Genomic DNA, 14724 nt, shown 5'->3' with positions numbered 1-14724 from the left:
GGTAAACTGCCTCCTCCAGTCATAATAAAGCTAAGGACCACTTTGAAAAGACCATAAATATCATACTTTTGTTCCTTAACAGACCCGGCTGTGATAGAGCATGCCTGAGGTTGATAGTACTTGTTATGGTGCTGAAATATAGCAGCAGTCACCTGAATAAAATGTCGGCATTTTAGGTTTCTGCAAACCACGAATATGTTCACATTCGTACGTGTCATACATACATTGCTGACATTTCTACAGCGCGTAGATGGACAGGATGGTGGTGGCGTGACTGTCGGGCAACACTGCCAAGCCAGAGACCACTGTTTGAGACTGCGTTACGACATTTGTTAGCGTGAAACCACTGGATTTTTTTTTAACAAAGCGTCAGGATGTTTTCCAACCGTGTTTGTGGCGACAGAGGTGGAGGGGAAGATGGTCGAGTTAGGCTAAGAGACATTACTGCCAAGCGAGAGACCACAGTTAGAGATTGCGTTTCGACATTTGTAAGCGTGAAACCGCTTGAAATTTTTTACAAGACATCGAGACATTCCATCCATGTTTTTGGTGATAGACGTTGAGGAGAAGAAAGGCAGTTGAATTAACCAAAGCAACAAGATCGGCAAGCCACTGAACACGGTTCAACAATTCATTCAAACATTTGTAAGCGTGAAACCACTATATATTTTTCACAAGAGTCGGGACATTTTCCCACCATGTTTGGGTCGACAGAAGTAGAGCTAGGCAACAAGACAACCAAGCCACTGACCACTGTTCGAGCCGCATTTCAATATTTGTAAGTGAGAAACCACTGGATGATTTTAGGGAGACGTCGGGACTTTTTCCAACCATGTTTGTGGTGACTGAGGAGGAGGTGGAAGGAGGTTGAGTTAAGCTAGACGACAAGACTGCCAAGCCACTGACCACAGTCCGAGACTGCGTTTCGACGCAGGTGTGAAACCACTGGAAATGTTTATGGAGACCTCGGGACAATTTGTGGCCTTGTTTATGGTGAGAAAAAACTGATATTTTTGAAAGCCGGGACACCGCCTACTGTGTTGGTGGTGACCAACACAAGTGTGCCCATTTCAATCCAAAATATGGTCTTTTCCCAACCCTAACCAAGTGGTTTTTGTGCCTAAACCTAACCAGACCCTACAAAAAAGTTCCAACGTATACGTGGTTTTCAGAAATGTACGTTGCCAACATTTAATCTGGCAATTGTGTTGATATTAAATCTAAAATCAAAAGACTACTGTCTTTCAGCTGGGATAGGTGGTTCAGTTGTGCAAAATAAGGTAAACATACAATTATTTTACCCTTTTATCTTGGGAAATATGTTAAAGTGAATGAATCTAATGAATAAACACAATAAGAAAAGTATTTAACACACTTCATTTATTTGCCTTACTGATAAACTAAGCCTGACACAAACATTTATAAAATATTTCATGCCTTTTTAAACTCCACTTGCAGTTATGTGTGTGTGTGTGTGTGTGTGTGTGTGTGTGTGCCTGTGCATGTGTGGAGAGAACTTAGGGTGGGGTGAAGAGTCAGAGTGCAGGATTTCTGTCCAGATGTGTGGACATATTGTAACTCCGGGAGGCCCTCACCCTTCTTCTAGAGTGCAAAAGTATAGGCAGCAGCTGGTTCTGAAAGTAATAACCTTTTGTCACACTGTTTCCTTTGCTCCCATTATCTTAGTTATTTGTCTGCCGCCGCAAAGTCACTGCTTTCAAACTATTACAAATAGCCGCAGTGAGCACAATAATATCACTATCTAAACGTTCTATTTGACTTTTATTTGTGTCATTTACACTGAGCCACCCCCGGGGAAATGATTACCCTGGATATGGAGAGATATTGCCTTCAGCGGTAATGTACTGTGATAGCTGAGGAAAAATGGAAATCTTTGCTTAAGATGCAGCATGAAAAAGCGGTCCTGGGTTATAATTTTGCTGTCAAAATGCCTTCTATTCATTGCCTGGACATGTTGTATCGCAGTCTTGTAAAATGCAACTTCAGATAGGGAGTAATAAATATTTAGAGTCACTTGATCAGCGGCGAGATGACAATTTAATTCACTACAAACCTGATAAAAACATAATGAAATCTATTCTACTACCAGACATCACTCTCACTACACTCCCAGAGCACAGAGCTGACAGTTCAGCTCAGTATTAAATCGACAAAAACGGAAATATGAGACTATATTTTATCAAATCTGGATAAGACCTTCAAAAGCGCATGATGGCACAGCCACATATAAGTGATATTCAGCTCTATTTCACTCATTACACCTATAAATCCTCCTCGCAGCATTCATCTTTACTGTGTTCAGTGTGACAGGTGCAACGGAGCCGACGCACAAATTCATGGGATTTTTTGGCATCTTGCGTTAACCAATGGCAGCGCGCACGGAGTCGTGGCTGGCGGGCTTCGGGGTGATCGTCGGGCACCTGTGCCAATCACAGAGTCAGTAGGAGGAGTTCAGAGGCTCGGAGGTGTGTCTGAAGAATACGAGTCTACAGCTGCATATTGTATCCAAGTCGGGGAGTAATGGCATGAGTACTGCTTTTTACTGTTTAGACAAGCTTTACAGTGCGCGCGTTGGAAACTAATATTCGACTCTTTCCGCTTTCACGCCGGTCACAAATAAGACCCGCAGGCGCTGAGGGACGAGGCGGAGGACCGTCGGACAAACTGTAAACTTAAGTCACAAAAAAAAGCGACTAAAGTCCCCAAACTCACAGGCTGAGGAGGCTTCAGACGATCCATCCTTTCTGGCTGTTTCAAGGAAGGATACGCTGCTGGACATGTGAATTTTAAAGGAGATACTCGCCAAGCACAAACATGAAACCAACGACTGCCCCGTGTTGCTTCGGCTTTCTCCTCACTTGCCTCTTGTTCGGGTCGAGCTCTTCACAATCAGGTGAGTGAACGCCGTCCGTCTGCTTCGCCCGGTGCGCAGCTCTGTGTGTCCGCGGAGCCGCTCGGCGCGCACTGAGCGCAGTGGCACAACTATCCACCCAGGCTGCGTACTTTTCCCCCCCAGTGCTATTGTTGTTTTTACGCATGGAACAAATGTATTAAGGCTTGACTTATGAATGCTGGCATTACACTTTTAATGCCAGCACCCTAATATTAAAGAAAATCACACCTGAGAGAAGCGGCTGAGTGCTGTGATACAACACACAGGTGTTGTTTGGCAGGTTGTACCAGGAGATATTTCTCTATTTATGTGACTGTCTGTGTCTTCTCCGTGCACAGAGCGGCACTGTTGAATTTGGAGGGAGAGTGTTTCATGTCCATCACACGTGTCCTTTGGACACAGTGTGGACAAACACAGAGGAGTGACAGCCTCGCGCTACAACAGGCTACTGTGCTCATGTCTTCCCTCCTGTGGATAGACAGGCTGTCTGATGCACGACTCTGTTTCAGAAGTTCCTTCTTGAAAATGTTCTCTCCCCTCCAGACTAGCTTATTTCTAAATAATGACAGCGAGGGTGATCAGCTGTGACCCCTGCGTCGTTTCTCATTTATTGGAAATATCGGTTTGTAGGACAGCGGGTTGGATTTACTTCTCCGCTTCACATTCGTCGCTCCAAGGGCACCAATTTGAAGTCGCAACCAGGGGCTCTCGTTGTTGTGTTTCAGTACTCATCATCTGCGCAACTCTTTCACCTGAACAAAGAGCGAACATTCATCCATATGCACCCTGTAACCGGGATAAAAAGCAAAGCGGATTACCGTGAAATTACATTATTCCTCATTTCATAGTAAGTCTCCCTCAGGGATTCTGTGGCGGACCACAGTTTGACAGTCAGCCTCGCTTGCAGCGCGCAGCACTTCCACACTGGCGGCGGCAGTACCGCTTACACAGTGCAGCGGCGCTCTTTACGCACAGGGGGGACGTGTATAGGTGCGCGAGGCGAGTGAGCCTGAGAGAGAGAGAGAGAGAGTGTGTGTGTCTGAGATGGAGTGATTACAGGGGCTTGTAAATATCCGCCGAATAGACAAAACCTCCACCCTCATCATCATACTTGATCACCTTCATGCGCGCAGATGAGACCAGAGAAAGACGCGGACGTGTCCACGAATCACACCAGATCGCTTATTGTCTCTTGTTTCCTCCCTCTGCTGTGAGTGGTGGTCAGTGTCAGCCTCGTGTGTGTGTGTGAAGCTATGAGATGTGACCGAACGCCGAAAAGGGCTTCACACGAATGAGAAATTAACAGCCTGAATTGTTCAAGCATGTGTTGAAAATCTGTTTTTCTGTGATCTGTTTTTAGGGGGAGCTCTATCTCTAAGTAAAACATGCTTTTTTTATTGTATTTATTTATTTGTTTTAGGAGTACCTGTTTGTTTTGCAATGCATCCCAAACTCATCAGCAGCGAATGCGCACAGTTTTACGCACACAGGCCCACCTCTGTAACCTGTGCGTAGAAAGCTCCTCCTCCAGTAGAGCCTTAAAGGGAGCAGGAGGTGAGGCAATGTGATTGGGATTTTGGGCTAAATAAACACAATTGATTTGATTTGAGTCGTCTTCGCAGAACGTTGCCTCGCTGATGATAACACAGTCAAATGAATTGTTCCAAAAAAAGGAGCGAGCATGTATTGTTTGCTGTGAGCTGTTTCACCTGTTAAAGGAAACCGGAGGCCCCCCTCAGTGCGAAGGAAATGGCATGTATTCAAGGGAAAAAAAAATGTTTTCACTTATTTTAGCAGCCAACCTTCGATAGCGCTATCTTTTTGTCAAGAATGATGTTTTGGAGCGTGTGTGTGTAACAGGAAATGAAATAACATCTTTTTTTTTTTTTTTTTGCTATCAGAACAAATCTCAAGACACCTTTTAGGACTTTACCTCTCGCGCCTGTGTTTCAACAACTTGCTCGATGCATTTCTCGGGAGAATTATGCAGCATGAAGGCGAGAGCGGCTGATACCATCCCCAGATCTTTAAAAAAAAAATGTATTTGGGAAGTTGAAGGAACCCAAATGAGAGCCAGAGAGCCACAGACACAAGGAAGGAAGAGTGGATTATACAGATATAGGCGTAAACACAGATAAAGTCCTGTCTTTGAGAAGGGGAAGTGGTGAATATGAGTGTGTGAGTGTTTGTGTGTGCACCTGTTGTCTGAGTGCTGTAGCCTGAGGTCTGTGTGAGGCGTGACGTACGACGACGCACGCTCAGAAGCACACTGGCACAATTGCATCTCCCTTAATGAGTCACCCAAAAAACGCAATACTCCTTCATAGTCTGGACTGAATTCATGTAAATCTCTCTCCCTTTCTCTTTGTGGTTGTCTTGAATCCAAAATCCCAGCAGCTGTGAGAATCAGAACCTTCCCCCAGACCCCCATGAGTTCATGTTTTTACCGCTGAGGAGCTCACGCATTCTGTATCTTTCCCAGCCCACCATGTAATCCTCGAGTCCAACGCAACAAAAATCACCTCAACTGGAGTTAATTTCCACATGCCAGAGGGCACGTGTCTGAAAAGACGCGAGCGAGTCCCCGCGCTGCACTCTGCTCTTCATTTGACTGCAGCTTTACGCCGGAGCTGGAGGATAGAGGTGGGGAATGCATACATCTGCCGATCCTGAACCATATGGCCACGCTCCAAAACTCTATCTTGTGGTTATGAATATTCATATTTTCTTGTGCGCAGGAGTACAGTCAAGTCATCTGTTCTGAATGCAACTCCGTGTGAATACGTGTGGGGTGGAAATGGTGGCTTTTTCCAGGCGGCATGTGGATAAACTACATCCGTGAATGACACTATTATACAGCTCACAGCGGTTTCCTGTTTCTTCATTTAGTGTAAGATGTGAGTAAAGTTTGGTTCAGAAGAATTCCGCACGGACTACCTTCTCGTACCCTCTGCTGCACCCTTGATTTTATAGTGGCACCCGCTGTTTACTGGACTGAGATTGACAGTGCAGCTCCAGCGTGTAGCTGATATGTGAGTTCACAGTATATCAAAATGTTTACAAGGGATCGAGCGAGGCACAGAGAGAGATTCAGCTCGGAGAAAAAAGGAGAGTTCTTTCTCTTCTTCTCTTTTTTTTCACTCTCGCCACGCTGCAGACCGACACTTCTTGCACACTGTTCTCCGTTGTGTGTTTTTTCTTCAGCCCAGTCTGAAGCATAGGGAAAGAATGGTGTTACATTAAGCGGCCCACACAGCTCCGCTTCGTCACAAAGCCCTCTTACAGTCATATCTTTGCCTGCTGTCGCTTGATAAAGGAGCTTTGACCCTCCGCTGCCACCAGGCTTTTTATTAGAAGAATGGCAGTCTTTGATTAGGTGGTGATCCGCTTCCATTTGTTGGAAAAAGGAATGTGAACCTCTGCGCTTTCATCTCCTCTGTCTCTGTCTGGGTGAGAGATGAGGAGCAAACCTAACGCCATCGATCCACCGTATGGAAAAATTTGTCAGACTAATGTAATTTAGCGCCAAATCCTCCTGCCTTGCTCTTGTAAATGTGTTTTTAAAGCTCATCAATGTCGGATGAGACACAAAAGGTGCATTATGTGGTGTGTGTGTGTAATGTGTGATGAACTAATAGATGTAGATCATCATGCTTCGGCCTTTTCCGGCGAGGTTTTGTCGACCTTTCCTTTCAATGATAAAACTCAAAGGCATCCCAGTGGTGTTCGTATCGTCCATACCTTGCCATATGTTACCGGCAGAAAAAAAAAAATAGCCACCAGACGTTTGCTGCAGAAAAAAAACCACAATTTTTATTGTGTTTCCTCTCCTGGGGATCTCAACCCTGCAGCCAGACACAGAATAAAAACCCTTCTGTTTGTGTAATCTAGACTGTGCTTTCACTGAGAGTATAGTAGAAACCATTAAGTTTCCTATAAATCTCTCAGCAAACAAACTGCTTTTGAACCACTGACATCAATAATACATGTGTAGCACCCACAACGCAGCCCGAGAATCCCTAATGAAAAATCACTCTAATATTCCTACAGGGACCGAAAGTGTGCGTGCAGTGGCCCACTCGATAGTGTCTCCGTGACCTTATTGTCTCTAATGGTGTTTTTGTTTTAATCTGCTGTGATGCTTCTGTGATATTCTTTAATCACTCCCACAGGGACTTGTTTTATATTTGTATCAGATTCGTCCGGACTGCATTAGATCACAGACTTCTCCGTTGAGGGTGACAGTATTATCTCTTTTCTGACGGCACGACGTCGTCTTCCAGTTTTGACTTGTTGATGGGCTCATAACCAGTCAGACGGTCTGCAGCCTGGCAGAAATGATTGGATCATATCCTATGCGACCTTTACAAGCGTCACACCCTCGTTTATCTCCCGCCGTAATAAATGCACCACACATGTGCATGTGTTTTGCCATGCGTCATTGTCAGCGCGGCTATTAAACGTCCCTTTTTGTGAAGGATGTCATAATTGGATTGGGGCATCACCCGTGTGCGCGCGCGTTTGATTTTCCCATTTGTTTATCACATGTGTATCGAAAATGCAAATTCTGTGTTTGAAGCGCGATTAACAAGCGATTGGATTACAGCAGATTGGATAAGGTTTGTTCGAAATGTGATGCGTTTCCCGGCTTCTGTGGTGTCCTTTTTTGCCCTCTGTAAATTGCGTGCGCTTCTGAGTTTTCATGCGTCTGACTGTGAGAGAATGAAAGGGAAGGCGGCGAGAGAGAGAGAGAGAGAGAGGCACGCAAATAGAAAAACTGATAGCCTCCGTGCAACACGGGCCCAGAGAGCTGAGTACACAGCAACCAAAGTCCTTCATTAGCAAGGTAGCGCAACAAACACTCAGCAACAACAACGCGAGCGAGGTCCTGCTTGATATCTTTGACAGCGTACCGCAGTTTAGACAGATCGGGGACTAAGTTTCAGCAGCGGGGAAATCAATCCGCTGTGTTTTAATTAGGATGGCAAATGTGCGTTTAGAGCCACCAAGACGAGCTTGCAGCATGAAAAACAATGAAAATTCTCAGGGCTTCTGCTGCCATTTAGACTTCTCTTTTTTTTTTTTGGAGTGCGTTGAAATGGGATCGACACAAACAACACTCCAAGTAAAGAGGCCAAATGTTGCTGTGTCATGCACAGTACAGACAACTGTCAGTCAAAAATAAATCCCTGCCTCGACTTATTCTCTCTGTAGCACCATTGCTGCGAGGTTCAAACCTTCCGTCGGGGTGAATAAGTTGCAGGTACAAAGAAGAAAGTCTGTTCTTTTATGTAAAGGGTAAAAATAGATCACTATCGGCTAAGCCGGAAAGTGAGTGAGACATTAACCAGAACCTTATTCTGATCTTAGTTCACCCGACTTTATACAGAAAAAACATTTAAACAGAGCTGAGCTAAATGGCATACACAGTTGCATCATTCATTTCCATGCGTCATGTTTTAATTTTTTTAAGCCAAGCCTCCAACGGTCTTCGTCTTGAGCCTTTTTCACACAGAGGTTCTACAATACTGCTGCAGCAGAGGCTCGTCATTCACCAGTTTTTACTGAACCAAACAACGTCGTCATGAGTGCAGGACACACAGCAGCACGTGTAACAGCGGGCGTCCCGTCCTGCTATCTCACCCTTTATTACACAAACTTTTTCGGAGCTGTTGCTAACTTTGCTGCCGGCTTAAAAGCGGAACAGTGCCCTCCTATCCTGTCTTTGTACCTTTTGTACAGACTGTTTAGGCGGAGTAACGGCGCAACATTGCAGCCTTACACAGGTGGCGCAAAGGGGGCTATTGTCTGTGTGTGTGTTCTCAAAGCTAGAAAACTTTCACACGTCCATCAGCGAAAAATTCCCACTCACAGAGGTGTTAAAGAAATCATGGCCGTCTCTTCTTGAATGAACATTTGTTTTGTTTTTTGCAACATCAGACACATATTTGAATTCTTACATTTCATATTTAAAGTTTTCTTTCGACATTTGCATGATATTGTTGTCACATGTGCCGCATACAGTTTCTTTTACAGGATTTACATAAAGTTGTCCGTCAGTGCAGACCGGTGCCAGTGTGCCTCACACACTCCGAGACTCACTCCCACACACCCGGGCGCTCACACTGCCGTCACCCTGGGCCGTCCCCTCTGAAGTACGAGGCAAATCCGCGACATCCAGGCCCCTTGAAAACCTCGCGCCTGTGTTCGCTGAACAATGCAGATGTGTCGGGGAGCCTGAACGCGTCATGTATGTCTGTCACTTTGCGAGACTTCTGATCCCCTTTGTTGTCGCTGCTACCCCTCTCACAATAAGCCTGTCTGTCCTCCTGGAGGGCTGCAGGAGGCTGTCAGGCATCGACCCTTTTGACAGCCACATTTGAGGGTTTCAAAACGCGGTGACAAAGGGGTCTCGGAAACATGCGCATAAACTGCCTGTACGTGTGTGTGTGTGTGTGTGTGTGTGTGGTGACTGTGTCTGTCAGTGTTTGTTTGTATGGCTGCATGGTTGGAGGGATAGAGGGTGACTGACAGACTAACCGAGCTCCAGAGACTCTCTCTTTCTCTCTCTCACTGTCTGCCTGTTCCTCTCCCTCCGCCCACCCTCTGCCTTCATCTGTGGCTTTGTAAGCCTCCACATAATGTGGGAGCATTAAAATGACAATGGAAATTATGGCTAATCTTTGTTAAGACACACTCATTACCGCCACGTTTCAGAATGAGAGTCCGATGATAAGAGTTGGTCTGCCACGTTTTTTTTTCTTCTTCTTCCTCCCTCTCTGAAGCGACAGCCTGACATATTGGAGTGATGTGTTTTTCTTTTTTTCCTCGCACTTTTTTTGTGTTATTTTTCTATTCCCGCTCAAAGTTAATAATGGTGGCGAACATATGAAAGGATGATAATAGGCTGACAACTTGGGCATGAAAGACTAGCTCCACCTTCAAACGAGCTTTTCATGCCGTCCTGCATGTGGGTGTGTGTTGAGGGGCTGATTTTTTTCTCCCTCCACTCTCTCCCTCTCTGTCTCTTTCCTCTTTTAGTAATCCCCTTATAAAATATTCATAGCTAATCTGCATTTACAATGTAATTACAGACGGGCTTTGAGTGATATCGGATATGGCCGGCGGAACACACACTTCACGCAAAATCTCGGTTTGGTGATTTGTGCGCCTGAATAAATACGGAACTGGCTTGAGACGTGGTTAAGGTTTACAGCAGGTGTTTATTTAGTTAAAACAAACTTTTTTTTTTTTTAAAAGGAATATTTACGATATAAATGAGATAATAATGCAAACTCAGAAATATAGATTTTTTTCCCATAACTGAATAAACAAGCTGTTCGCCGAGGAAAATCCAGAACACTGATTAAAGCTTAAAGGTGGCAGGGTCCGCCAAATATAAACAAGGTAAAACAGTATGAAGTTGTGTCGTCCTTTAAGTTAAACTACTCAGTTAGTCAGTTAGCGCAGTTGTTGCAAAAGTTGCCTAAATTTCATCATTTATCTACCTGCCATCTGAACAGCTCCAGCTGAATGAAAGATGTCACAAAACTCTCCCCGCTGTCTTTCCGTTTTGCCCCCTCTGCTCGAACCCGGTCCCCATCTTTTCGGGCCCCGCTGGCCTCCGCTCGCTGCTAATGGAGCGGTGTGCCCTGTATGCTATTCTTGCAGGTCGATTTTTCACTTGTGTTGGAGGAGAGGGAGGGTGGCGTCCTTTTAAATGAAGCACTTGGCGTTTGTGACCTGTAATAAATGAGTTTGCAGTCAGTCATGGCAGCTGTAAGGAGACATCTGGGAGCGAGGGAGAGGGAGAAAGGGAGGAGAGGGGGAGATATTGAGACTTGACTGGGCAACGGTTTATCTATGCGAGGATGAAAAATGGCTGCACCAAACGTGCTATCACTTATACAAAACATAATAATAGTAATCCTGCTGGAAGATGTTAGCAGTTCAGCATAAAATGGCACAGAGAATGAAAGGTTATGCAGTGGAGAGTCTTACTGTGAAACCATCAGGATTAATAGACAATGACTATAATCTCACCGCTGAATTTCTTAAAGGGTAAGTTCACAAATTTTGTGTGTTTACAGCTCTAGCTTTACAGTACTACTGCGTATGTGAAAAAATGTAGTATAAAGCCTTTTGTGGCTCCAGAGGAAGCTGCGTGTAATCTGGTAAATCGCCTCCAGCGATGTCTCTCAGCGGTTTAATTGCATTATGGGTAATGTAGGCACCGGGTTTTAAGAAGGAAGAAGAATGTGTGGAATGATGATGTGAGATCTCTGGTTCTGTTTCGATTTTGATCAAACTCTACAATATGATCCCAACAGTGACTGCTCTCAAAACCTGTTGTATACATTACCCACAATGCAACTTAGCCAGTGTGACATCACTGGGGGCAATTTGTCAGATGACATGCAGCTTCCTCTCCGGCCGCAAAAGGTTTTTATGCTACTTTTTTTCACATATGCAGCAGTACTCCACCTTCTGAAGAGTTTAAGTATAATAAACCTGAATATTAGGCAAATTAGGAGAATCAGAGGCTGCAGTGAAGAAACAAGATGAAAATAAAAAGTTAAAGATAGTGTTCGGGTTGGATCTCCTGTCTGTCACCATGGATACATCTTTTTTCCTCCCTTACTCCTTCAATTCCCAGCAAATCAGACAATCGAATATTAAATTCCTTGTCATTCTGATAACTATCATCATCTTTTTGTGTGCTTATAAAGGCACTGATCTTGTGCTTTAAAATCTGTTTTTACTGACCAACTACCCTGTAGAGCATCGCTACAGGAGTTACCGTCTCACGTGAAAGCCACAGTTCAGAACATTATAAATGTCTTTATTCAAGATGACGCTGCACATTTTAGAGTGGGCTTTTATTGTGACGAGCCCAAGGCACACCTGTGTAATTACCACGCCGTTCAATCAGCAGCTCGTTACGCCACACCTGGATGGATTATCTTGCTCAATAACACAGATTCAAACAAACTTGTGATGACGATTTGAGTGAAATGAGCCTTTTGCTTTGCTCATGACTAAAAGATCAGCTGATATCACATAACTGCTTGGGGTTGTTGTTGGTTTTTTTCATTGTTGGAATATTGATTTTGTTCCAAAACAACGAGTACAGGCCACAAAATAATCAGGAATCTCAGTGCTCGCTAAAATAATCATGGAGTCGTTAGTATTGATCAGCAGCTTTTTCAAAGGCCACATTATGGCTTTAATGCCCCTTTAACACCAGTCAAGGGTACATTCATCTGCAGCTGAACACTGAATCTAATGGTGTGGTTTGTTTGTTCAGGGTTTTAAGCCTTTCTAGCACACCAGAGTCAGGACAGATGTGAGCATGTTTCTATTTTTAGGTTATGAAAGTAAAATTGTACATTTCACTTTTAAGTAAATAGACTTTCATACGTTTTCCTTCGGCGTTGGGGGAAACGCTCGGCCCTCTTTCTAGTCTGTATTAGCGTGGCTGTCACCGGTGTGAAGCAGCAGTCACCTTGCAGCAGAGCAGAAATAGCGCAGCTCTCTTTCCCTGGATGTGAAGGTACATAAAGCACAGGATGAGAGGAGCAGGAAAGGCAATTGACCTTGGCTGCTTTTGGGGGCTGGCTATATAGCCGTCCGGATGGATGCTATGGTTCTGCGGCTCAGCAGGGGAAGGAGGGGGGGTAGGGCGACAATGCTGAGTATGACACTTAGTTGTGCACGGTGGAGAAAAGCAGATTTTCAATGCATATTTGGTTGTTTTGAGCCCAACCTGGACAATCTTCCATACTCAAGCTGCAATAATGGATTTTCTTTCAATATTTTGTATTTTTCTTTGTGTCAACTTCACACTAACAACTAACAGCAAGTTTAACATTGTGTGTGTGTGTGTGTGTGTGATGGGATGGGTGGGCGAAATGCGAGTGTATATATCAAATGTGAGAGGAGCTGACTAAGTGCAACCCAGGTCCAAAGTCAACCCTGCCATTTTGCCCTGCTGTGCTAGGATGTTTACCTGAGACAGGGGTGCTTTATCTCAGCCAGCCACGAGTGTACATGTAAACACACAGGGAGGTGGCGGCGGTGGGGGGGCTACACTGCATATCATACTGTTTCCAGCCCCCCCACCGCCTTTGTTCCAAAACCTCTCTCCCACAGAGAGACATTATCCCCCGATGGCAAGGTGAACGGGGTGCTGATGTTAGATTATTTGTAGCAGCTAGAGTAAAACAGGAAAAAAAAAAGAAAAAAAAAGATGGTGACGGCGTGGGGGACGTAGGAGAGAGATTCTCCTAATTTTAGCCGGAGAAGGGCAGGCGAGCAGGCGGGTACACGGGAGGAGAGGTGTCTTTCGGCGGGGATTGGACAGTGGGTGAGTGTCTCGGGAGTCTTGGTTAAAGTGGTCGCTATCACAGGAGCTGGACGGACAATTAATCAGCAGCGGCCCAGAGGGGGAGCTGGGGCTCTGACAGAGACACTTCATTCTGCACAGGACACACACACACACACACACACACACACACACACACTGCTGACAGGCTCACCCGTAGCTTCTTCTCACCTCGCTCTTTTTCCTTCTGTTCCCTTGGCTTATCTACCTTCCTCCTCCTTGTCCTCCTTTCTTCTCTCATCACCCTTCTCTTTTTCTTCTTTCCTTTCCCCTGATTTTATCCATGCTCTCCTCTCCTTTTCTCCTTGTCCTCCTCTCATCAAAACACGCGTTTAGGTCCGTGAGCCCCTTGATTAGAATCAGACGAGAGTCCCTCTCATGACCTGACAGCTAACTCGGCAAGAGTTGGAGACAGGCGAAGGAGGGAAAAATAAGGTGAGCGAGGGTGGACTGGTGGCTATACTTCACCCTAACGGACCCTCCCTTCTTCCCCGCGCTCATCCCTCCATTTCCGCCTCTCCACCCCCTCTCTCTCCCCCCACGGCTGGCGCTGAGTGATTGATGGATTCAGGTTTGACATGGCCCGGTTCACCCGAGGGCGTTAGCAAGGACACTGGCGAGATTTAGCCACATGCTGGGGAGAGAAAGACAGGGAAAGTAAAAGACAAAGAAGGGAAAGAGGTTGCACTCAGCACTGTTGACCATCATGCCTTGCCAGGGTTTCCAGGGTGAGTAAGCTTTTCCTCAAACTGCGCACCTGTTCTCGGTTTTCCATTGCATCACAGGGCTTTTCCACTCCGGGTCGGATGTAGTGAAATAATATGATTGTAACTGAATGAATGCACACTAAACATAATGAGTTTCAATAATAGATTTTCTTGCTGAGTGCAACATTTTTCCTGATGGCATTAGAGCTCACTGACACCGCACACTGTTTATAGCCAGACATCAGTGCATATTGCATATGAAAGGGATTTTAAATAATGGGTTTAAACTCCTAAAGGCGACTAACATAAGCAGAACATTTAGATAGAACAACTAATGGCCTAATGATGCAAGTGTTTAAATCTGCTCCTCATCTTTAACCTCTACCTCCCCTCTATGAAACAGTGACATATGATTTTTTTCTTTATACCAATGCATCGTCTGATCATAAGTGTACCTACAGTATGTCCAGTCTATGCGCGTCTCCAAGCTGAATCGAGTGGAGGCTGTGTGCTGCTGCGCTCCCCTCCAGGGGGGTCCTGGTCCTCCCAGTAAGCAAACACCCACTTGACACGGAGCCAGGCAAAGGGAACAAGGCCCGCAGTGTCTCCCCGCTCCAAGTGCTTTGTCCTGGAGGAGGCTCCCGCCGTGGCTCCCGGCTCCTAACCCCACGTGACACGCCTGGAGATGAGGGAGGCACTTGTCTCATGAACATTGTCTG

The 14724-nt window shown here is 45.4% G+C and overlaps 1 protein-coding gene across 4 annotated transcripts in view; it reads left to right on the top strand.

Moving 5' to 3' along the window:
* The first annotated feature begins 2536 nt into the window (after positions 1-2536).
* erbb4b (erb-b2 receptor tyrosine kinase 4b) overlaps positions 2537-14724 on the top strand; it is a 340870-nt gene continuing 328682 nt past the window's right edge. For all 4 annotated transcript variants that reach the window (XM_084361642.1, XM_084361640.1, XM_084361641.1 and 1 more), the window contains exon 1: positions 2537-2914. In XM_084361642.1, the coding sequence (XP_084217768.1) occupies positions 2836-2914 (79 nt within the window). In that variant the 5' untranslated portion in view covers positions 2537-2835. The remainder of the gene's footprint in view (positions 2915-14724) is intronic.

The sequence above is a fragment of the Pagrus pagrus genome, assembly GCF_965226575.1.
Source record: "Pagrus pagrus genome assembly, chromosome: 9".
In the NCBI taxonomy this organism is placed as follows: Eukaryota; Metazoa; Chordata; class Actinopteri; order Spariformes; family Sparidae; genus Pagrus; species Pagrus pagrus.
The sequence above is the reverse complement of the archived record's forward strand: the minus strand, read 5'-3'. Positions and strand labels throughout refer to the sequence as shown.